Raw genomic sequence first — 24,791 nt, 5'->3', positions numbered from 1 at the left:
GACACAGGACCCGCCAGGTGGTAGGGTCTTTCCTCGCCAATCAGGACGCAGGACCCGCCAGGTAGGGTCTTTCTTCGCCAATCAGGTGGCCGGATCCTTGAAGCACTGTCTTTCCCTGCCAGGCAGGAGGTACCGCCGAGGCCCGCCCCCACCTGCCATGTTTCCCTGGCAGGACACGCAGGCGTCCTTCCACGCAGAATCTGTCCTCACGTTCCTCTCTTCCTCGGGCCCTTCACTCAGAGTCCCACCACGGCTGGGGGCAGCTGCTGTCCAAGGCTCTGAGGGACGACCGAGCCACCAAGGCCAGCCGCAGCGTTTGAAATAAGAAGGCAGGGGCACACCCTCGTCTGCCTGCGCCTGTCCCGCCCGGAAACCAGCAGAGTGGGAAAGCCCCAGAGGACAGCCTGCAGGTTCCTAGGACCCGGTGGCTTCCTGACATCTCAGCCTGAGACAGGAGCGGCCACAGGTGGCTCTTGCGTCATTCTGCGTGCAACAGAGGAGAGGGAGGGGAGGCAAATGGCAAGATGATCAAGGATCTGCTCCCTCCTGCCTCCCCAGGGGACGTGCCTTTCCTGCTGTGATGGCGCAGGACCACTGCCCCTCCACGCCCAGCCGAGACTCCCTCAACCACGGGCACGGGGCTGCCCACCTGAGTGGCCCCTGCTAATTAAAATTCCCTCGCCAAATCCCCAAGAAAGCTATGTGCAACCCGTTGTTTACAAGTCCTTGGCTTTGATTTCTTCTGTAAAGGGAAGACAAGAGGTGAAGAAGGGGCTGGATACCTTCCAAGTACGGTCTCTGGAAACCCAAAGCCCTCTCTCTCTCCCGGGTCATGCTCCTGCTCATGCCTTCCTGCCACCAGAGGCGTTTCTGGGTCCCTTGGCTCAGGCCACCTTGAGGTCGGTTGGTCGGTTCCTGCTCCAAGGCTCCTGGGGGAGTCTCACCTTGATTCTCTGGTTTGGGATGTGGAAATAGCCGGGCTACCTTTAGGAGTAAACTTCTCTTGACAACCACCAGAGGCAGCCTTAAGTCCACAGATCTGGGAGGACAGCTCTGTTTGTGTCTGGGGAACCACCGGATTCATCCCTGTTCCTGTGGAACCGAAGGGATTCCTCCTGGAGGAGACAGGCTGGGAACCTGTTTCGTTTCGGAGAAAAGTATTCTCCACCAGCAGGGCCGGCTTCATGGGCCCGATGCTCGGAAGGGCACGCACTTGGTGGAAGCTCTGCTTGCTGCCGTTTAAAAATTCTTAGCAATTCCTGAGCAAGAAGGCCGGTGTTTTGATTTTGCGCTGAGGCCCACGAGTCCTGTAGGCGGTGGTACCCACGAGTGCCCGACATCTGGCAGATTTCCTGATAAGAAGATACCCTGGCTTCATCCAAAGGCTAGGCAGTGGCCACCGACCGGTTTCTGGACTGCAGCTCCTCATCTGAGCCTGAGCCTGACAAGGCTTGGGTCTTGCCCGTGTCAGGGTCTACACGGGTCTGTGTCAGGACCCTGATCATGCTGGATGGTGGCCCCAAGAGCCCTCGGAGAGAAATCTCTTCTTGGGAAGCCATGCTTACGGCAAGCCCTGCCTCTAGGCCTCAAGTTTTAGAACCGGACAGCCCCGGTCCCTGGAATTCCCAAAAGCAAATGTGGGGTGGGGGGGGCCCCAGGTCTCCCCCCAACAACAGCATTGAGTTCCCTGGCATTTCAACAGCTCCTCTGAGTCACCTGACTATTGCTTCATTTTTGTGAGGTGGGGGTGGGGGGGGACACAACAGCAGAAAAGTGAAAACATTCGTGCTCGCTCCAGCAAACGAAAAGCGTCTCCGGTCTCCCTTTAATTTTTTTTTTTTTTTTTGTCCTCAGAAGGAAAGCTATTTGCAGGTGGATTAAATGTTCCTCCTGAGACCCTGCCCCCGGAGCCGCCGACCTCACTGGGACCGTGACCGTGCGTGTCTTTGTGAGTGCCGGGGGTGGGGGGCGCGCACACATCCAGAGAAATACGTCTGCGTGGTCTGGGTAAGAGAGGGCCCTTTGTGCCGCCGGTAAGCCCGGTGAACATGACCCCCGCCCTGTGGTATGCAGCACACCTGTGCAGGCAGAGAGGCAGCCGGCCGGGGGCGGGGGCCCCGCACCCTCCCAGGGATCACACCTTCTCCTTTCTTCTCCTTAAGGCCATGGCTCCACCGCCCCTTTGTTTCGGCTTACGTCCCCACATACCGGGGCGGCCGTGCGTGCGCCGCGGTGCCGGTCAAGGCCGGGGTGCATGGGCACGCAAGGCAAAGCAGGAGGACAGAGGAAGACAGCAGGAGGACCGGGTTCCCGAGGCCCCGCCCCTGCCTACCTTTGCAGGCCTTGCGGTGGGTGACGGGCTTGCCCATGTCGCGGTAGTAGCCCTCCTTGCAGTAATGGCAGTGGCGGCCCGCCGTGTTGTGGCGGCAGTTGAGACAGACGCCCCCGCTCTTGCGCCCCGACAGCTTGTACAGCTCCATGTTGAAGCGGCAGCGCCGGGCATGCAGGTTGCAGTTACAGGCTGCGGGAGGCAGGGAGAGACGTCAGGCCGCGGCAAGGGAGGGACTGTCCCCAGCTTCCCCCCATGTCCACTGCTGGACCCCAGCAGAGACTGTCCCCAGCCTCCCCCAGCACCACAGCTGGACCGCAGTCCTTCCCCGGGAGCTTCTCCTTGGCTCCCCTGTTTGCACTCAGAAGCACCTACTAGCCACCCAGCAGCCAAGGGCTCTGCTTCCCTCTCATACAGAGACTGTTCATTTCCGTCCACCAAGCTGCCGGCCCCCACCCCCCATCACACACACACACCTTAAAGTTGGGAGGTGGCGCTGGCATCCTCCTTGTGCCCCAATCCTGCTTGCGAGGGACCCAGTGGTGTTCCTCCCCCTGTTCATATGCAGAGGCCCTAACCCAGCAGCTGTGAACAGGCCTGTGTTTGGGGACATGGCCTTTACAGAGCTGATTACATCAAAATGAGGCTCTGAGGGTGGGCCCTCCTCCAATCTCACTGGAGTCCTTATAAGAAGAGGCAGTTTGCACACACACACAGAGGAGAGGTGGTCTGCAAGCCAAGCAGAGAGGCCCCGGGAGAAGCCAACCCTGCCGACACCTTGACCTTGGACTTCCAGCTCCAGAACCGTGAGAAAGACACGTGTGTTGGTTAAGCCCCCAGCTTGAGGTTTTCGGTGACAGCAGCCTGAGCAGACTCCTGCATTGTTTCCAGGGCTTTCTACTTTGCGCCAGCACACTGCCCCCTCCCTTGAGCTCGGCCACCAGGCTGTCTTCTCCTGCGGCCACTCCACAAGCCACCGAGGGCTCAGGGGCCGGCTGCACCAGCTTCCATCACCTTCCCCTCGGGCATCCTCCTCATCTGGTTTCCCTCCTGCCCAGCCCTGCTTCCCTTCCCACGGCCACGGCCACCAGAGCAGGAGTTCTGGGCTCCAATCTGAGGATGTCCCCATCACCAGCTGCAAGTCTTTCAATGGCCCTCCCGTTTTTTCCTCTGGGTAAAATCCAAGTCGGTTGTCACACCCTCGGGGCTCCAAATAAGCTGGTCCTGCTTCTCTCCACACCCTCTCCTTAGCTCTGCTCACCGCCTCCCACTCCTTGCTCTGATGCTGGAGCGGTCCCCAGCTTTTTTCAGCTTCTAGAACATTCCATGCATACGTGAGGACCCCTCACCTGCCCCCTCCATGGCTTGTCAGACAGTCTCCTCCCCAGACCCCTCCTCATCTGCTTGCACCCTTACCCTCCACGTCTTGGTGGAGGATATCTGTGCCCGACCCATCTTCCTTCCACCCCCCACCCCCACCCAGGGCATCCCGCGCGGCCCCCTCAGACCACCCCGTGTTGCCCGTGACTTGCTTCTGTGGGCTCCGACCTCTAGGATAACTCCAGCTTCCATCTGGTCTACTCCTGCTCCCTCTTCAACACGCTTCGCCTGCTTTTGTGCTAAGTTTGTTTCAAATCGCATTTTATGTAATGTCTAAAGAAATGCTTAGTGCCAGACACTTGATAAACAAAAGCAGAAAAGAGAGGAAAAAAACGCACTCAGATTTGCAGCAACCACTGTTAACACAGGGGTCGTCCCTTGCAGACTTTAATTAACGTTTGCTCAGCTGTGGAGCTCCGTCATTCTTTCCTACGGACGTGGATCATACTCGTGCATCTCCCTCCGTGGCCTATTTTCCCAGGATGATGAACATCTTTTAATGCCAGATACTGTTCTGCATGATTGTGAAAGGCTGTCTAGTCTCCCTTGTACACGTGTGTGCACTGGGCTCTTTGGAATCCCCAGTGGGTGCATTTCAAAGCCGGGCCTCCCCGGGGGGCTGGGCAGTTAAGTTGTTTCCGGTTTGTCACTATTACAATCAACACCAAGGGTAACCACCTTTGGACCTGTGCATTTGTGCTCTGCTCTGATGGCATGCCTAGGGTAACTTCTGGATCCGCATATGTTTAACTCAGGATCCAAACTGCCGAATTGCCCTGGAGAAAGGCGGTCCTCGCTTCCAGTCCCTCCCAGCAGAATCTGAGAGCTACTGTCTCACCACATCCTCGAAGAAAACAACAGGACCCATTTGCTCTCAGTACTCTTTATTTTTCATCTCTGCCAATTCCTCTGGAAAACACACACACACATGATTTTAATTTGTGTGTCTTTGGTTACCATGAGGTTGGACATTTCCCCATGTGTTTATTTTTCTTTATATATTTTTTTCTTTTGTGCATTGCCTGTTCATGCCATTTGCCCACTTTTCAAATAAGGTGGGGTTTTTTTTCTTACAACGTCTAATGCTCTTATAATTGATGGATTAAAAACTATGTGTCTTTTCTACCACACAGGCTGCACAAATTTGTACCAGCTTCATATTCATTTATTACTTTTGTGATTAAAAATTATACATTTGCCTCTTTAACTTTTCTCTCTGACGTTACAAGTTTCTTTAGATGTTCTTGCTAGAGGCACGTCCATTAGTCATTCAGCTGAGAAGTAGAGAAGGATGGGGCTTAAGGGCAGGCACTGCGGGGGCCACAGGAGGAAAGGTTCAGTTCACACCTGAGTCTGGAAACAACTGGAAGGTAAATTAGGCCACAGAATGATTCCTGAGAGCCTCACCAAGGGTCTCTGTGCACCTCCAGCCTCTGGCTCAGCCTCGCCTGTCCACTAACACAAGGGACTGTCACACAAACATACACACGTCCACTGTCCCTTTGGACTCACTCAGCCAAACAAGGATGCTGCGGGCCGCTCAGTGTTAAGTGACCCACCAGCCCAGGACCCCCAAGGCAGTAAATGGGAGCCCAAGACTAGAACCCAGGTCTTCTGGCTCCTGGCCCACTACCCTAGAGGAAAGGACCCACATCCCTGGAAGGAACAGTGGTGACTACAGCACAGAATCTGGACCTTTCCTACTGGCATAGAAGTCACAGGGCCTGGCACACCTGCCTAGGGACAGGGATCTGGGAAGATCACTCAAGTCTGGCTTCCTTAAGGCTCTCTTGTACCAGGAAAAGCCTCACTAGTAGCATCTCTGGTCTTTCTTGGAGGCAGATGCTCACCCTGTGTCCTCCACTGTAAAGACAGTGCCAGGTGTCCCCGAAGCTCCCAATGGGGCTGCCTGACCTCTGAGCCCCTCCAGGGAGCTCAGCGCCCCCCTTCCCCACCCCAAGGGGAACCCCTGGGTGATATCCCTCTTCCATATGCACCTTACACCAACAAAAGTTCTTCCCAAACAACCGGTCACACAAAGGAAAGCTCAGAGGCCAAACTTCAAAAGGCAGGGCTCCCCTCCCTCCCACCTCCTCTTGGAGCTGTCAGGGGACATCAAGTGGCAATTGCCCATGCTCAGGCTTCTGCAAAGTATTTTACGGCTTGTTTTCTTTTCTCTGTGTTTTATTTTCTCTGCACAAATGGAAAAATGCATCAGACAAAGCAGCCCCCATCTGGGTCCCTCGGCTCCACACAGAGATGTCACCCCACTCCCAGCTGGGCCCCAGCCCCTTCCTCAAAAAGACACCTTAATCCCTCATGCCTTCTTGTTTATCTCCTGCCTCTCTTGGAGGCAAAAATATTGGGTATTAGTTTCATTATCAGATTTCAAGGAGGGAAGGAAAGGATGGCTTTGTGAGAACAGAGAGGTCAGCCTGGGGGAGAAGGGGGCAGGAGGCAGCACAACTTCTGAGGAACCTCCATGAGCCAGGGCCAGGAGCCCTGCAGGCTCTGCATCATGTCCAGGGGTCCCCCAGCCACCCAGAGAGAGCTGGTTTGGTCTGGACCCCAAGCTCCATGCCCTCCTTCCCCCACCGCCCCAGCTGGTTCAATTCAACACACACCTGAGTGCTCCTGCTACATGCCAGGCCCTATGCCACAGGCCACGAGGGAGACAGGGATGGACGATGCATCCTCAACTGTCCAGGGGCTCCCTGTCTGACAGAAGGAGGGGGCAGATGAGGGCTCTCGGCAGCAAGCTTTCAGATAAAGTAGGATAAATGCTCTCCGGAGTTGTGCCGGTTCCTTGACTACAGGACAGTGTTTGCCCTTACATCCTCCAACCCAAAGCACATCTCAATACATTTTCATTGTACAAATAAGAAAGAGCAAAAGTAGGAAAGTCAGAAAGTAGATGATGGATGGCTGAGTGGGTGGGTGAATGGATGAATAGGTAGATGGATGGATGGATGGAGGGATGGATGGATGGATGGATGGATGGGTGGGTGGGTGGATGGGTGGCTGGCTGGCTGGCTGAGTGGGTATGTGAGTGGATGGATGGATGGACAGATGGATGGATATATGGATAGATGGATGGATGGATGCATGGATGCATCATGGATGCATGGATGCATGGATGGACGGATTGATGCACGCATGCATGGGTGGATAGGTATGTAGGTGGCTGGGTGAATGAGTAGAAAGAGAGGACAGATGGAGAATTATGTGGTTTGTCTGGACCACACTGCGACGAGATACAGCTTTGTGACATTTGTGACATTTCTTTTATTGTTGCTTTGAGCTACTTAAAACTTGTCTTGCTGCTTTAACTCACCAATGTATCTGCTCAAGTCAACTACAGTGCTTTAAGGAGAAAAACCCACATTTAGGATGCCCTGGATTCCTCCCAGGACCCCAAGGAGGACCTGGTACACAATAGGGACTGAATCTGCATCCATTGGTTTGATCAGTTTACCAAAAACAGGCGTTAGCCCTCTCCTGAGAGACCCTTATAAACTAACTCCCAACGCCCATGCGCCGCCCCCCCCACCACACACACACCTCCCTGGGATATCCCAGGCTGAAAGGATCCTGCAGACATTATTAAGCTGTGTCCTGGTCCTGTCTCTCAGGGACTCTGGCCCTAGGTCCCTTTTATTTCACATGGCTCAGGTGTTCTTTCAATAGAATAGCAAGGCCATCCGACAATGGGCCTCCTCAGAGCTCTGGGCTGGGGCCAGAGGACCTCCTATGCTCTCCCAGCACAGGGGATCGCTCTCAATTTTTTCCTCCCTTCTAGAGCAGTTCTTCTGAGAAGGCAACCCCATGTTATTGCTCTAGCAGAATAGGAGTTTTATTTCTTTTTAATTTTTTTTTAAGATTTTTATTTGAGCGAGAGAAAGAGAGCACACACATGAGCAGGGGGAAGGGGCAGAGGGAGAGAGAGAAGCAGACTCCCTGCTGAGCAGGGAGCCCAATGCAGGACTCGATCCCAGGAGCCCAAGATCATGACCTGAGCTGAAAGCAGACGCCTCACTGACTGAGCCACCCAGGTGCCCCCAGCATAGGAATTTTAGATTTACATATCTGCAGCTAAACTGTCCAAAGTAACTGGCCCACGTGTGCACCGTCCACAGGCTGGAGGCTGCATAGGCAAGAAACCGGTCCCCAGCCCTGGGATACCCATCCCCGGGGAAGCACAGCCCTCAGATCTGCCGAGATTATGGACAAATCTCTACACGTCCAGGCCCCAGGGGCGGGCTGGGGCAGGTGCTGCCTCCCTCAGTGGTTCCTTCACTGACTTTGTCTGCGGCTGCTGGGTAGGGACCATGAGACTCGCTCGGCACGTGCAAAGCGTTCACAGCTTCCCCGGGGGTGGGGGCTCGAGGTTCTCCACTGGGACGGTTTTGCCTCCCAACAGACAGCTGGCAACGTCCACAGACATCTTTGGTTGTCACAACTCGGGGAAGGGCTCCTGGCGTCTACGGGATGGTGACCAGGGACGCTGGGTACGCATCCTACCAGGCACAGTTCCCGGCCCAAAATGTGAGTAGGGCCAACTGTGGCAAAGCCTGGGTTAGAGAGATTGTAATGGTCTCACCCATGGCAGCTTTTATACCCCTTACAGCTGACCAAGATGCTATTCTCTGAGAGCAAATTCAAATATTGCCCAGGGGGTGACAGATGTTCGCTCCTCCTGCAGACGCCGCCTGGAGCCTTTGAACGGACAGGGAGCTGGTGGAGTACAGGGGAGCCAGTAGCAAATAGGGCAGAGTCCCGCCCTCAGTGTGCTTCTGCCTCAGAGAGCAGAGGGACAGCCGTCTAGCAACTGCACAGGAAATCCGTCGGGCATGTCCAAGTGTCCTGAGCGCCATAAGGACTGACCGTCAGGGAGAGCATTCTGCTCGGCCCCTCTGCGGACCGGTGCACAGGGCAGGACCTCAGAAGAGAACCAGGACACAGACGGAACATTCCGGCCGGCCAGCACTGCCCCGAACGTGACCTGCACGTGGGGGTCACCTGGGCATCCGGTTGAAATGCAGATTCGGCTTCAGGAGGTCTGGGGCTGGGCCTGGGAGTCTGCATTCCCGACAAGCCCCCAGGCTAGTGGGCCGGAACTAAAGCAAAAGAAATGGGTCGGAACATGAGCCACTCGCTGAGAGGGAGCCTGCAGGGAGATGCTGGGTAGAGTTCATGGCCAGGCATCCGCACCGGGGCCACGGGAATAGGTCTGGTTTGGAAAGACATGATTCCTTGGCGGATTGGTTCAGAATGAAGCAAATATTTGAGTTGTTCTTAAGAGTCTGAGGCAGTATGTATACCCTTTTATCTGTTACTTTGCTACTCTATTTGGTATCCTATTTATTTAGAAACTGTTTGACCCTTGTTTATAAATCTCACGCTTTCCGCCCTCTGTGGCATGTTTGTGAGACCAGATCTCAGCTTTCCCTGAGGTGACCAGGCCGGGCCGTCGCTGCTCCTCACACCCCCACATCTGGCCCCCGCCAGCACATGGGGGATGCTTGGAGCCGGGCTCCCCAAGGGCTCCTTCCTGGACAGGGACCGAGCGAGGTGGGGCTGGCCCCCGCATTTCTGGGGCCTGGACCCTCTCATGCCTACACTACAGGTGAGCAGGGTAGAAAAGTGATGACCACACACGCCTAGATCCACTTAGAAAACAATCAATTCACCTTATTAATGGCAAATGGATTTACTTCTTCCTTCCATAGATACTGCCTGAGCACCTGGGGATGTCACAGTGCGCAGGAGATGCGGTCCCTGCCCTCACCAAGTCTCTGCCGTTAGCTGGCATGAACAGGTCTGGTGAATGCCGCTTTTTAGTAAAAAAAAAAGTGTCAGGAAGCACAGCTGCTAGGGGGTTGACGCCTGTGCACTTTGGGGCTCTCGAGACGATGCCCCCTTCCCCCTTCTCTTGAGCTCTGGTTGGCAATTCCAGGAGACAATCACTCACCGCCCCATCCACCCAAGACCCCAGCATGTGACGGTTCTCAAGCGTGGGTGCAGAGAATCACTGAAATTGCCTACCAAAACCCAGACGGCCGAGGCCCAGCCCTGGAAGCTTCTGATTCCATAGGTAGGCTGTAGATGGGGCGAGAGCGTCTGCCCTGCTACTCAGCGGGGGCATCCTGTAGCTTCCACCTGCTCGGGGTGGAGGTGATGGGGGAGCAGGGAAGCAGCCAACAAGATAGTGGCGACCTGGGAGTTCCAGAAGGAAAGGGTGTATCAAGGACACTCAGCGGGGTATCGGGCAGAGGAAACCATTCTGAGGAAGAGAAGGAATCCACTTTCGGGCATGTGGGGGTCCCAGAGTGGCGGCGGGGCGGGTGGGGAGTGGCTTGGTGGTCAGCAGCAGGGATCCTGGCTGGTGGGCTCGGGAGCCCCGCCGAAGCCACGTTCTCACGGGGAGGAGCCCTGACCACCCCCCAAGTCTCTCTGACGAGCCTCCCTTCGGTGGACAGAAGGCCCGCAGAGCCAAGGCATGGTTTCGTACTGTGGTTTTGTTTTGTTTTAAAAAAAGCTCCAACTTGAAAACAGAAACTCTGACCCCCGGACCTGCGCTTTATCTCCGATATCAGAAACAGAATCTACAAGAGGTGGATCAAGGTGGTCGGGAAAATGAGCCACAAAAACGGAGTGGGAAACCGGGTCCCCCGCGTCAGTCAGGGAGGCCGGGGTTCCCAGCAGCCAAGGCGGGCTTTAGATGGTTTCTGATAAAGTCCCCAGAGATAAGTGGCCTGTGTTTGCCGAGGGCTTAGAGAGCTTTAGCCCAGTCTGCACACAAAGGGGCCCTCTGTCAACAGTCCTTCAGGCCACTAATAGGGCTGAACAAACACTAGGCGTAACAAGCTCTTCACACCTGTGGGGCTTGGGAAAGGCCGGCCCCTTTGTCAAGATGTCAGACAAAAGAGCGGCTGGGAGCCCGTACCCCCCCCACCACCACCCAGCCAGACCCTCTCCCGGCTGCTGGAGAAGGACAGACTGGGAGTGGGGGACAGATCTGAGGTCTGTGGGGCTCGCCCCCTTCTTCCAGCACGAACGTGGACTCCAGCTGGTCACGGAAAGCGGCCCATCATGGGGGCCCCCCACACCGATGTCAGGCTGGTGGGGAGCTGGGGCTGGACCGGGCTGCGGGCGGGGGTCGGGGGTACCCAGGTCAGCGGCCCCACTCTCCCCAGGCACATCCACGCGGGGACTGTGGGCTGTGCAGGGCCACTCCCCGGAATCGGCTTGACCTCGCTGTCACTTTTTCCCCCGACTTTTTCTCTCTGTAAACATCTTAGGCTTTTCTTCCCTCTGTCCTTTTTTGGCTGCTCTGCCTCCCCTCAGGCTTTGACGCCATAGCTCCTGGAGCTGCCCAGGCCTTAAGGCGTAACTCAGGGCTCCTGCCGCACAAACATCCCCTCTCGGTGGAGGAAATGCCGAGGAGGCTTTGGTGAGCCGGGAGCAGTCATCAATCCTTTGTCTGCAGCCCTCCGGTCCTTAGATCCTCTCTCCGGGGCCCCTTCCAGAGCCCCGCCCCAGGCGGAGGGGGCCCTGCCCTGTCACCTCCCCGGGGGCGGGGTGGGGGGTGGGGTGGGGGGTGGGGTGGGGTGCGGGGACACTCCAGCCCAGGCCCACTGTGTGGCATTCCCCAACTCCAATGGCCCTCCTTCCCAAATCCCCCTTCAGGCTCCTCTCACCTTGTTGCTGCCCTGTTCCAGAACCTTCGGGGGCCCTGTTCTGGAGCCTTCTGCGGGGGAGGGGAGTGGCGCTAACTACAAGATGCAAACTCTCTTGCCCTCAAGGATATTCCTGGCTGCAAGGCAGAGGTCCAGAGACGAGGGTGTCTTGCTTCTTCATTACAGTAGGACCCCGTATGAACGCCCCCACCCCATCCCCATCCTCACGGGGGGAAAAGGGGATGTCGTCCCCCAAGGGCAAGAACAGGATTTTTGGAGCTGGTGCGGGCTTTCAGCGTTGCCTAGTTTACCCTCTTGTCGAAGAGATGAGAAAAATGCAGCCCCAACCGGCAAAGGGACTTTGCCAAGGACCTGGAACTCGTTAGGGGCACTCCTAATTCAGGGCTCTTTCCAGACCTCCAGCACGCGAGAACGATGGTCGTGGGCAGGACCAAGCTTGACAGACCCCCGCGTGCGGCCGCTGGAACGCATTCCCGAAGGCCGAGAAGTTTCTCGAAGTAGAAGCTAGGTCGTCCGAGCCAAGCTCCCCTCCCGGGCTTTGGTGGCCACGAAATCCTCTTTGCCTGTGGCTTGTCCGCCCTGCCCGGAAGGGGCTCTCTTCCAAGCCCGCTTCCCCGGAGGTGGCGCACACACTCCCTGTGTTTTATTAAACGGACATATGAGGGCTAATTTGCCAGCCACCCTGGCCAAGCCTGGCCCCTGGCTTCCCAGAGTCATTTCCCATCTGTAATGGGTCCCATCACCGGATCTGGCACATGCCCGGCTGGAGATGCGAGGCCGGACTCCAGCGGCCGTGGGCGAGGCTGGCGGCAAGGGAGGTTTAATGACTTGCGGTGGGTTCTGCCCCCGTGACACCAGGCGGAAACACATTGGATTCCCAGGACACCTTTCCCATTCCCGACACCGCTGACCCACAGGCACGGGACCTGTTATTTATTTCAACTCTGACTCGGGCTGCAGGCTCCGGAGACCAGCCTAACCTGCAGCCCAAACCGCTCCAGGGATCTGACACAGCATGCGGCGCCTCGTGAGCCCAGGGGCCAGAGCCCCCTGCCCCTGGATGGGGACAGGCTGAAAGCGGGCTCCCGGGGGGTCGCGCCGCGCCGGGTCAACACCAAATGCACTCTACCAACTAGGGTTGCCAGATTCAGCAAATAAATATACGGGGATGCCCGGTTACAGTGGAATTTCAACAAACACTTTCTGCTGAAAGTAAGCCCCGAGAGTCACAAGTCCATCCTATCTCCAGCACCTTCCAGATCCCCATCAGATGTGTGCTTTGCCTGAAATGTGTGATTTTTTACATAACAGCTTTTTTTTTTTTTTTTTTAATCAAAGGCAACTGTGATCTTCTGGGCATCTGCGAGTCCCACCAGGGGGGGGGGGGTCCCGCGCTTTAGCAGGAGCAGGAGGGAAGAGGTCTGCTCAGGCTTTTCTGCATTCCCACGGTTGCCTGAGGTTTCCGCTCCTGCTTGGTCAATGCCAGCCTGTCTTTTCTCAGTCACTTCCCTTTCCGCATCTGCTCGATGAAGACAGAAATCACATGTCTGAGGCCATGTTGGAGATGTGACAGTAGGGGCAGACCCTGCCCATCTCATGGCCCCCAAAGTGTCCTCCTGGCCGTGGACACCACCATCAGTGCTGAGCGGATAGGCCGCCTCTCTGCCCCCACCAGGCTCTGCGGGGGCTTGCTGTTCCCCAGCATGCCCCAATTGCCCATGCACAGATCCCCAGGGAGAAACCACACTGCCATTTAGGGAGAAACAGGGGGAGGAAGGCAATTATGATCAGAATGGCCCAAACACTTCACCGATTTTCATCGGGACAAGCTTTGCAGTGGAGCGGACCCACAACTCTGCACCTCCATTCTGAATCCAGTTATTTTAACCAAACCAGCACGTATCACGTATTTAGATATCGGTAAAGTGTTCACGAAATCACAATTAAAGGCTTTAAATAAGCATCATGTCACTGAAGAATGTAGGTGGCTGACCACAGGACAGAAGGGGCCTCCCCCGGGGGAAGAGAGTGATCTTGCCGCTTCTGGAGGCATTCAAGCAGAGAGATGCAGTATAGGAGATTCTAGCTCTGAGAAGGCAGAACGAGGCTGATAAAGTCCCTTCCAACTCAGCCTTGGAGGAGACACTGTTCTGCCTCTGGGCTGGGAGATCATTCCAGGTTTGAGGCCCGGACCAGCCTGGTGACCATTCTTACACATGCGTTGGTAGAAGGGGTGTCTTGAAGAAATCTTCCAATCTGTAACTGACCCTGAGTCCTTAGGGTAGGGGCTGTGTATGTCTGAAGGAGACAGCGGACGCGGGCAAATGTAGGGGCTTTATTCGCAGAAAACAAACCCAATGGTCCTTCTGGAATTGATGTCCTAGTTACCTAGGGAAAATGGCCCCAGGGACTATGATCACCTCCTCCTCTTGGGCAGAGGATGGCTCTGCCGCCGAGCATCTTCTGCCTGGGCGTTCAGATCAGTGCAGTGACAGCAGGACAATGGGGGCTTAGCTAAAAAACAAAAACAAAAAAACCAGCCACTCTTTCAAAGGGTTTCAAAGGCTTTAGGGCTGACGGATCTTCCATGGAAGTGCCCCAACACAGCTGTATGCGGCTGCCGCCTCCATGATGGTTGGCGCCGGGAAGTAAGGGTTGCTGAGCACTTTGAACACCTCCCCTGGATTTAGGACAATAAGCCACCCCAGTGGCTTGCTGGCTCTATCAGGCTGAAACTCCCAGGGAAGAACCAAACAAGGGACTGGCCCTTACAGGAAAGAGGAGGGTCCTTTCCTGAGCCAACCCCTTCACCTTCCTCTTCCAAACTGTCCAGAGTACCAACAGCAGGGGCCGAACACCTCCCTCCTGGCCGTGGCCTGGAGGTGATGGGCAAGGGGTGGGAGTAGAGGGCAGGAGGCAGTCCGCATAGATGGAGAAACTGCTTCCCGACCGCCTGGGCCCATTTCACATACAAAGGACAGCAGGGACAGATGACCGGCCTGGGGCCCGTCTCTGTGCACCCAGGTGAGCCCCAGACTCCACAACCTCTCCTGAGGTTGTCCCTCCCTCAGCGGCCTCCCACCCATGATGCCACCCCCCGCCAGCCAGGTGTGCCATGATGGGGGACTGAGGGATGTCCGTGAAAGGTACAGAGGCCTCCGGAAGGGTCCCCCAGCCCCCAAGCCAGCTAGTGACCACAGGAGCATCTCCTGGTCCCCTTCCTCTCCGCGAGGGGAATGTACTAACACATTCGTGCTTCCAAACGCCCCACACCGTACAGCTTTTCCTTTTTATCACACCAGAAGAAGCCATGAAATAAAAGAGATGGAGGACTAAGGAGGCTTAACTTTATATGCTTTGTCAGCCCGACAGCCTCACAAACAGCCCATTTCCCAGGCGAGGATGTCGAGGCCCCGGGCAGAGCCGATGGGGCCCCTGCTCCGCTTCAGCTCTGAATCCTGGCCTGGTCCTGGGCTCCCAACTGCAAACACTGGGGCTCAGCCCTTCCCCCTGGACCTCCACGGTGACTCAGGTGGCTTTGAAACCAGAACTATTTAAGGCACAGGCTGAGCTGGACCGGGGTTGTTTTGACAATGGTACCCCTCAGGTAAAGTCTTTGGAAATGTTTTTTTCTTGCCCTAAAATGAGGGGGTTTGGGAACCAGACAGGTCCCCTGTACAAGGAGGGGGGGGTGCTGCATGTGAACGCCCCACATTTCTTGGCCCTGGTGCTTCTGGCTGCTTTGGATTTGGCTAATTCCCCGGGCGCCCTCTGTAATTCCACAGTAATGTGGCTTTAATTGTCCCCAAAGCGGGCCATTCTTTCTTTATTGTGCAGTAAATTTCCCTCCAGAGTTCGGATTTCATCCGCCTGCCCCAAGCCGGGGAGCCGGCTGTCCTCACGGCCATCCTGCGTCTCCCGTCCTCCTCCGCTCCCCCCCCGCCCGGCCCGGGCCCGCACTGGGACCCGAGATGGCTGGGCGGCTGGCTGTCAGGACCCCCGGGGATGGGAGTGCACAGTGGGCAGGCGGCAGGGACACTGGTCTGTGGTTCTGTCTGGAAAACCAATTAACTTCACAAATGCAAACAAGCTGCAATCACGGGATTCACTGGGGCTGCAGTCAGGGCGAGGGACGAGGTTTCATGTCTGCTTCACCAGCAAAAGCCACTGAAGCAGAAGGGAGGAGGTGCTAAGACGGGGCTCAGGGGCCTGTTCGCGTCGTGCACCTGTTTGACCGGCCGGGCCCCGTCGCCCCGCCACCCCGCCTGTCTGTAAAGAGAGAAGGAATTATGAACACTCTCTTATCAGATGAGATATGGCTTGTAAAACACAGTGAAGAAGGTGATTCTCGAGCTGGGTACCTGCATTCGAATCCCGCCTGTCACACCAGCACGGTGTCCTTGACCTGCGGCACGCGCGTGAACCTTTCTGTGCCTTGGTTGCCTTCTCTGGCAATGGGGGACATAACGGTGTCCATCTGTTCCAGCAGCCAACACGGGACCAGTGACCAGACTTAGTAGCATCACTCAGACACCCCTGGTGCAGGCTTCCGTGGGAAACCTAGTGCATGCAGAAGACACAGGGCTCAGACACCGGCCATGCCCTGCCTGGGGACCATCACTGTGGCCGCTCCCCTGACCGGGAGACAGATACAAAAGCAGACAGCAATGCATTCAGCTCGCTCCGCCAGGGGAATGTCACAAGCGGGGTCACCGCAGGGGCGACCCTGGGCCTCCTGAGACTCAGTCCCTAGGGAAGCATGACCAGCACATCTGGAAGGCCCTCGAGGGTTAAGACACGACCATTCCAGCCCTGGTCCGGCGTGGTTAGTGCCCAGTGTATGAAGGGATTCTCACTGTGGTGATCCTTCCGGAACGACACTGCCTAGAGCCGAGGCGACAACCATGCAGAAGGAGGCACATCTCTGAGCGGCCACAGTGATGGTCACCAGTTTTCTCCACTTAAGAGCGATGCTACTCGCCCACGAGACCCCGGCCCCAGATTCTCCTTCGTCTTCGTTTCGCGGAGTTTCCAACACAGCAAGAAGAAGAGAGAACTGAGGCAGAAGACAGGACGCGGGCAAGGCGAGCGCTCAGGGAGCGTGCAGCGTCAGGGCCCCCCGGGGGGCCCTTTGGGTCTGTGGCCCCTTCATTGCCATGACCTCCTCCTCTCCCCCCTACTCGGGCCCACACAGCCGGCCTTTCTGGGCAAGTCACACCACACGGAAGAGGGACACCCCATAAATCTGTGGCCAACAGCCCCCCCTAGACAGCCACACCTAACCGCTCAGCGTTCAGCGGTCCCTTCCCAGGGGGGGGGCCTGCGCTGCCCCCACCCCGAACACCGCAAGTTCACGGCGCACCCTCCCACACCCCTGCGGCGTCCGCAGCGCACGTGGCTTCCCGCACGCATGCGCCGTGCGCGGGCACTTTCGCCCGCCCTATCACCTTACTGCAGACACAGACCGCGGCGCTCACGTGCCCTCCCGCCGTGCAGAACGGATGCTCCCCGAGGGCAGGAATTTATTTTTGTGTCTCTTTGCTTCCCTGCTGTACCCCCCCCCCTCCCCGGGGCCTGCTACGTAATAGGTCCCCAGGAATATCTGCCGAGTCAACACCTGTCCACCCTGTCTCCCACTCCCTGGACGACTCCCCAGGTCAAGCACCCCCGCCCTCTTTAAACCCACGGCCCCCAGCACCTCCCTCCTCGACTCCACACCTTTGCAGTCTGTGGCCTCACCTCCTGCTTCTCAGAGGAGACAAGAACTCCTCCGTCCTGGTGCGCCCACCTTGAAGCCACCTTTGGGGGGGCGCTCCCTGCCCCCCCTGCAGAGCCGGTCCCCCCACCCCACCGCAGGGTTCTGACCTCACACCTGTGCCTTCTCGGGAAGCCCAGCATCACGCATGCCCTCTCTTCAGATACCTGGCCTCTCCCTTGTGTCCCCCTCCATCCCCTCATTCTACTGACAGGACCCCCTTTTAAGGCACCCCCGTCCACCCACACCGCCCCGCAGCCACCTGCTTTCCCGGCCTTCCTGGCTCCCCGGGGCCTCCCCTCCAGCTCACCTCGGCCCGCCCCCGCCCCTCCGCCTGCTTCATCCAGCGTCTCACCAGAGCACCATGCTAAGACCACCCACAGCCGCGCCGCCGCGAACCCCACCAATGTCCATGAGCGCTCCTGCCAGGCGCGTCCCCGGCTCTTCGCAGGCCCCACTTGCTCAGACGTTCAGAGCGGCACCACGCCTGGTTCTCCTCCTCGGGCCCCGTCTCCCCTCCACGATCGCCCTAATTGAAGCTGCGGTTCTTCCAGAACAAGCTGGGCTTCTCTCCGGATGCATGTCCCGCCGCCCCCCCCACCCCCCAACTCCGGTCTCTCCGGAGCCCAAACCCGCCTGCCTTCCAGGATATCTGCCAGCAAATGCAGGCTGGACACGAAGGAGTCACCCTTGTCCCCTCCCGCCTCCTCATCCTGCTACTTATCCATCACCAAGTCCCAGGTCCTGTGAGCTCTTAAATTCCCAAATCTCCCCCAGACCCTTCAGCCCCCTACTTTAGTCTGAGTCATCACCTTCCTTGAACTGCACAGGGGTCCCCAATTTGGGCTCTGAGCCCCCCCCCCAACTCTCCACCTATCCACGCGATGACCCCTGCTTGCTTGCTTGACCCAGAGCACACAGACCTGCTAACCCATGTAAGTGTGTTGGCTTCAACTCCCCAGGGTGGCCGGTGATTAACCACTAACCACCCATTAGCGGGTCTAGGATAGGGGTAATGGGTTCTGGGGCAGCATTAAAAAAAAAAAAGCAGCAGCAGCAGTTTAGGGAATATCGGGGTGAGTCTGAGTCACACATAGCAAGGGTGCGTTCGACTTGGATGGAGGGATGGATGGATGCATGGACGGATGATGGACAGACAGACGTCCTAGGTCATGATTCATAATGGTAAATATATTTCTACTGTGTGTCACGGTCCAACAATTTAATTTAGGTTCCACTGACTGTGGGTATAGTTAGCTCTGAGGACAAGGGCCATGTTTTCTTTCTTTCCTACTCCCTCACTGGACCCAGAAGCTGGGTCCAGTGCTGGGCTCGCAGGAGACTCATCTGCTTACCACGGGGTGGGGGGCCGGCGGGGAGCTCCCAGATACCAGTGACCCGGGGCTCACCTGCTGGGAGCCCAGCCCCAGAGGGCTCCTGGCCAACCCTCAAGACCTTCTTCAAGTCTCCCTCTTCAGCCCGTGGGTCCCCAGTTCTGTCTCCGCCCACCCTCCCCTCCCCCCACCCTGTGCCCCAAAGCTCGACAGCCCAGCAACCCCCCCCCAACCCCCGCCGGCCTGGCACCTAACACAGCTGCCTTGTCTTGTGCACACTGCCCCTGACCGTGTCTTATCTCCTGTGTCTTTCTCAGCTTCATCTCCCCGGGACGGCACCCAGAGCCCGGCTGTCAGTACGATGGTGCGCGCATTCAATAAGTCAGTGCGGACGGATTGACTGACGGGGAGGGGATACCAGAGCCCAGGTGGAAGCCGGGGGTCCGTCTGGCCTCTGTCTCCTGCCGGGGCAGGGCCTTTGGTGACAACGTGAGGAGAGAAGGGGACAGACCAAGGTCACGGGCGACGGGCATCCAGCCTCTTGGAAGCAGCGTGTTCTGGTCTTCCTCCAACAGCCGCTCTTGAAGGAGCTTCTGCTGCCCCGTTACCAGATCTACTTGAGCTTCCTTGGCCTAGGGCGATATCTCGCCACTAAAATTTATGCAAATGAAATAATGAGCAATTTGGGGAAAGGAATGAAAGGCTGAGCAGGATCCAAACCACCCCAGACACCCGCCTGCAGGGGTTTTCAAGTTGAGCAATCATTTTAAAGACGATTGAAAGTCACTGGCTGGGAAAAAACACACCGGGATTCCCGCAAACCAGCAGGCCCTGTGGCTTCATCCTGGAGGCCGCTGGCCTCACCGTGGGGGAGCAGGGGAGGCCGGGCTGGGGAGGGGACAGGGAGCCTGCCCTGCTGCTCACTGTTCCCCATGGCTGGACTACTGGGACTTTAGTGGGGCCCGTCCTGAGCAAACTGCAGGGACGTAGCCTCTGGCCCGGGCATCCCAAAACACCCCCCCTCATTCCTGGAACCAGACATGGGGAAAGCACCAGTCCAGCCCAGAATGCCCCAAAATGGTCATCAGCTCTTACTAGTGGAGACATGCCTGCCCCCTGAGATAGGGCACTCTGCGGATTTGTTCACTCATTGACCCGCTCAACAAATCTTCATGGCGTGCCCACCACATTCTGCTCTAGAACACAGCAGGAAACAAATATTCACTCAGCAAACATTCACTGTGCTTCAGCTTCCTATCATAACGGATCGGGGCGGGGCAGGTAGGCTGGGGCATGGGATACAAGGATGAACATAAGCCAGGTATATGGAGCAGGCGAGAAAAGCATTCCAGGCAGAGGAGTCCTTTCTCTCTCTCTGCAGTGCATGTTCTCAGTTTGCAAGACCTGGGGTAGGGGTGGGGTGGTCATAAAGACCAATTTCCTAAAAAAAAAATTTTAAAAAGCATAATGTTGCAATTTGATAAAGCTGGGGGTGGACACATGGGTACCCATTACAGTATCCTCTTCTCTTAACTACTTCAGAATAAAACAAATTTTGGTTTGCTCTGGTTTTGTAAAGACTGAAAGACGGGGGTGGGGTGGGGCAGTGAGCACAGGTGTTGCTGACCCCAGCCGCTGGCCTGGTGCTGGAAAACTTCCTGTCCACTTCTTGCAGGAAAAGCTGCCCTTTCTGTAGCCTGTGACAGCTTCTTAGGAAGATTCCAGAAAACGGCATGGGTCAGAGCACCAGGAAGGTGCTCAGAGCCTGCAGGAGGACAGGCGGGCGTGGGAGGGCACATGCTTGGGGGTCCGACACACACACACACACACACACACACGCTGTCAGCTGGGAGTGTTCGCCCTGCGCTCTGGGGATGGGCTGGGCTCAGGGATGCTCAGTCACGCTTGGTTGGCAGGGGTGGGCCCAGGGCTGGCACTCTGGTCTCCTGAAATATAAAGCCGGGACCAATGCTCTGTGAACTCTGGAAGCCAAATTCGATGGCCAGGGCGTGATCCCAGGGCAAAGCCTCCAGCAAGGCCGCACCAGGGAGCTCCACACCCCATAGATGGGACAGGGTCCTGGGTCTGCAGGGAGAATGGGCTCCACAAAGACCATCTGAACCCCACCAGCACCGGTGGTCTTTACAATTCAGGGGGATGCCGCTGGGCTCCACAGAGCATGGACTTGAGCTAATCCTCTCCTTCCGGGGCCAGGAGAGAGTCTGACAGTCACAAAGGACTACGGAGTTAACCCTGAGAGTGACTAATGAGCTTACTACTGCTGGGGAGCAGGGGACAAGTGGGGCCTTCACAAACCGGGGGGCAGGACGCGCAAAGACTCAGAGGCAGGCAGCATGAGAACCACGTGGGTGCAGTCTGGCTGGGGGGAAGGCTATACCGGCTCAGGGACTGGAGGCAGGCACGGAGTCAGGCAAATGTGTGCTGGGGACTGGGCACATGCAGACCCAGAAGGCAGTTGCTCTCAGACACGTTCTGCAGAACAGGGACGCCCCGGTGGCCAGTAAAGACCAGGTCAGGCAGGTGACGAGGGTGGAGGTGCGTGGATGTGGCAAAGGTGAGCCATGGTGGAGGCCTGAGCCGCAAGTGTAGGGACAGAGAGGAGGGGATGGACCAGGGACCGTCAGGAGTTGGGGGGGGCGTCGTGCTTGACTGGGCCCAGAGCAGATGGGGATGCCCGTTTCTGGGCAGAGAGCTAGAAGGGTTTGGTCCAGGGTATGGGGGTTAGAGGTGCTGGAGGACACATAGATGGGGTGTCTATTCAGAAGGCAGCAAGACAGGCAGAACCCAGACAGGCCTCCCAAACCAGACCATCGAGTCCTGGAACGAGTTTGCTCACCTCTCTCGGGACGCAGGACTGAGGAGTCCTGGCTAGGTTCACTTCAAGCCTGCAAATACCTAGCAAGCAACCACCATGAAAAAAACCCCAGGCCTCAGGCATCAGGCCCAGGCGCTGGGGTGCAGGGGTTGTGTCTGCACGCTCGCCTTGCACTTGGACCAGTCCCAGCAGGGCAATAAGTGTGAGCACCTGTGCCCAGAACCATACCCCTCCCCCACCGCCCCGAGACCACAGGGCTGCTGGAAGGAAGGACTCATTTTTAGAGTGAAGCAATCATCTATATGTTCTGGTAGAGATCTACTCTTGCTGCAGATCGGACTCCCCTGGAAAGCTTTAGAAGAAAGTGTGGCTTCCCCACCGCTAGATGGGGGATTGATTCATCTGATGAACCAGTCCAAAGTGAGGCCCCAGTGAGTAGTATCTAAAAGCTCCCCAGGTAATTCTAACCTACCAGGAGTGAGACACTGTGCTAGACCCAAGGGACACAAAGGGGAACATGTGGAGGGTAGCTGGCTTGAAAAGTTCATATTCTAGCCAAGGGGATGGACGTAAGGTGTGCACTGGGAAGAAGGGTTCAAAGCAAGTGAGGGATGCACAGGAGTTTCCCAGAAGGCCAAAGGGGAGGGCATTCCAGGTACACGGAACAGCAGGAGCAAAGGGCTTGGAGGTGGAAATGGATGATGTTCATGAAAGCACATGGCTTGCCGGTGGACAAAGGGAGGGAAAAAATGAGCCCAGAGTGAGCGTGAGGGCTTCAGGGAGAGAAGGAAGGCACCATGTGGGCCATGGGCAGATGATAAGGGGTTGGGGTGCGTGCTGTGGAGAAGCCAGCCTCTTGAAGACCGAAGTGACATGCTCAGATTTCTACTCAGAGAATTCAGAGGGAGGCTGAGAGAGCCGTCCCTTCATCAAAAAGGAACCAAGGACATCCTATGACCAAAACAAAGACAAACACAGCAGAGTCCTGCCCTCAAGGAGGCTGGGCTCTAGTGTAGGAGAGGCCGAGATGGACCATTTAAGAATGGAATGGTGCACTTCATTCATTCATTCAGCAGATATTCGTCGAAAGCCTAAGTGTTGGGCACAGGGGATACGGCAGTGAACAGACAAAAGTCCTTGTCGCTAGTGACTGAGGAGAGAGAAGCAACAAGGCACACAGGGAAATCGTATGGCTTGTGAGAAGTGTGAAGAAAAATCAGGCAGGAAAGGACAGGGTATGCTGGGTGTCAGGGAGGAGCACTGTGATTTTAAACGGTGGTGACGGAGGCCTCATCAAGCAGGTGGCACGTGAGTAAAGACTTTAAAGAAGTTACAGTGTAAGTCATGCAGATACATAGGGGAAGAAAGCCTTTCAGGAGAAGAAACAGCCAGTGCAAACGCCCTGAGGCAGAGGGTGCCTGGCTAGTTAGGGAATAGCAGAGGCCATACCTAGAAGACACACAGGTTATTAGGGCTGGGACAGAGGAGGGGTACCTAATCGGGCCCCAAGGAAAGGCAGGACAGTGAAAACTGCTTGGTGGATGTAAGCCTAGCCTCAATGTTAATGAGCAAATAAAGAGTCCAAGACCCTAAGATAATCAAGATACACTGCTCATGACAGGTAAGAACAACCATCATGCCACAAGGCACTGCAAACTTGGGGGGGATGGTATGGAGCCTGGAGGCCATTCAGGTGTGGGCTGGGGGCCTGAATCAGGGTGAGGCAGTGGGAACAGGGGAGGAAGCACACTGGGGGAGCAGTCAGGGAGACCTGGGGTTCTATGCCAGTGTGTGAAGAAGGGGGAGGCATCTGGGATGACCCTGAGGTCCTTAGGGTCCAAGAGACTTCGGGGACCAAAGGAGAAACCCGGAGTAGGGGCAGGTCTGGGGTGGAGGGCAGATGGATTCAGCCCCGGGTGGTTGAGTCTGAGGGGCAGCCAGCAAGAGGGAGCTGGCCACCCCCACTGCGGCTGTGGGGGACAGAGAGGTCTCCAAATGGGACCGGAAACTCCAGGAGTAGCCCCACTCCTGCTCTCTGATCACCTTCCCCAGCACCTAGGAAAGGGAGGGGGAGGGGCAGGGAGTCTCTGAGCAACTGTGAGCAAAGCACGGGTCTCCCTGCCACCTCCCTTAGTCTTCGGGATTAACTCCCATCTTAGAGCCAAGAGAACAGGTGCACGTGTTATCTGGAAGGACATCCACATCTGTCTTGATCCAAAGGCTCTGTCTGCCCTTCCTACTGCGCCCCTACCTCCCAGAGGTGAGAAACCCAAACCTTCTTCCTTTTCACATATGCACACACCCAGGAATCTTAGATATGATAGGTTTCACACAATGCTGGGGCTGGAGGGACTGCTTCCTCCCAGAGAGGAAGAATCCATCAGGAGAATAAAAGTAACTCTGGAGCGGCCGCATTCAGACCGGAGGTGCCTGAGACTCTCCTCTGGGCATTCCTTCTGGGCATCAGGCAGCTTGGGACTCGAACCTCCATTCCCACAGCTCCTCCCTGGGCAGGGAAGGAACGGCTCTCCCGGGGAGCCTTCCGGGCAAAGTGACTCCCTGGGGGCTCTGCGGCCTTGCAGGAGGTGATCCCCTGAATGGCGCCTCCGGTGGACTCGCTGGAACCCAGCTCCACGCCGGTTGGGGGCAACTTTCCCAATTTCTGCAAAGACGTAACTGTGGGTGTGAATCTCGGGCCTCGCTGTTTGCCGGACTAGGGCAATGAAAGCGAGCACTGCATCGGATAGGTGTTGCTGCCAAGCAGGGCCTGGGGAACACAGAGCCAGCACCCTGATTTGGCAGGTGAAAAAACCAGCCCCCGCCCCCGGGTCACAAAGGACAGTGTCCAAGATGGGGCTGCAGGCCCCTTGGTTCATTTTCAAATTCTCTTTCTTCTTCTCCACAGCACCTCAGATAAATATCAAATGGGATTTTTTTTTTTTTTTCACTCTAGGGACCATGTTTTCTGTTCTCAGTGCCTAGAAACTCCAGGAAGATTCTGCTTTTGGTTACAACTCTGCACTCGGTTTAGGTGAGCATCAACCACATAAGCCCTGGGAATGGGGTGGGATGGAACATTCTAGAGGCCCCACTGTTTGGGCAAGACCCCCCCTGGTGGTATACTCCAGGGAGCAGGCATGCCGAGGGCCCTGGATTCTTGCTCCTCCAAAGATCTGAATACAAGGGAAACATCCAGGTACAGCCTTAGGTTCAGATGGAGGAAAGTACAAAAATGGGAGTCTGAGACAAGGGGAAGGCATGGGAGGGGACAAGGAGCATTTCCTCTGCTTTGCTCTGGGGACAAGGGTTGATAAAAAATAAGCACCAGGGCGCCTGGGTGGCTCAGTTGGTTAAGCGACTGCCTTCGGCTCAGGTCATGATCCTGGAGTCCCGGGATCGCGTCCCACATCAGGCTCCCTGCTCGGCGGGGAGTCTGCTTCTCCCTCTGACCCTCTTC

The 24,791-nt window shown here is 56.6% G+C and overlaps 1 protein-coding gene across 4 annotated transcripts in view; it reads right to left on the bottom strand.

Annotated features, from left to right (window-relative positions):
• Positions 1-24,791, bottom strand: part of NTN1 (netrin 1) — a 171,185-nt gene that overhangs the window by 56,470 nt on the left and 89,924 nt on the right. For all 4 annotated transcript variants that reach the window (XM_073881702.1, XM_073881703.1, XM_025864305.2 and 1 more), the window contains exon 3: positions 2,333-2,521. In XM_073881702.1, the coding sequence (XP_073737803.1) occupies positions 2,333-2,521 (189 nt within the window). The remainder of the gene's footprint in view (positions 1-2,332; positions 2,522-24,791) is intronic.

The sequence above is a fragment of the Callorhinus ursinus genome, unplaced genomic scaffold, assembly GCF_003265705.2.
Source record: "Callorhinus ursinus isolate GAN/ISIS: 27379988/994484 unplaced genomic scaffold, GSC_fseal_2.0 scaffold43, whole genome shotgun sequence".
Lineage (NCBI taxonomy): Eukaryota > Metazoa > Chordata > Mammalia > Carnivora > Otariidae > Callorhinus > Callorhinus ursinus.
The sequence above is the reverse complement of the archived record's forward strand: the minus strand, read 5'-3'. Positions and strand labels throughout refer to the sequence as shown.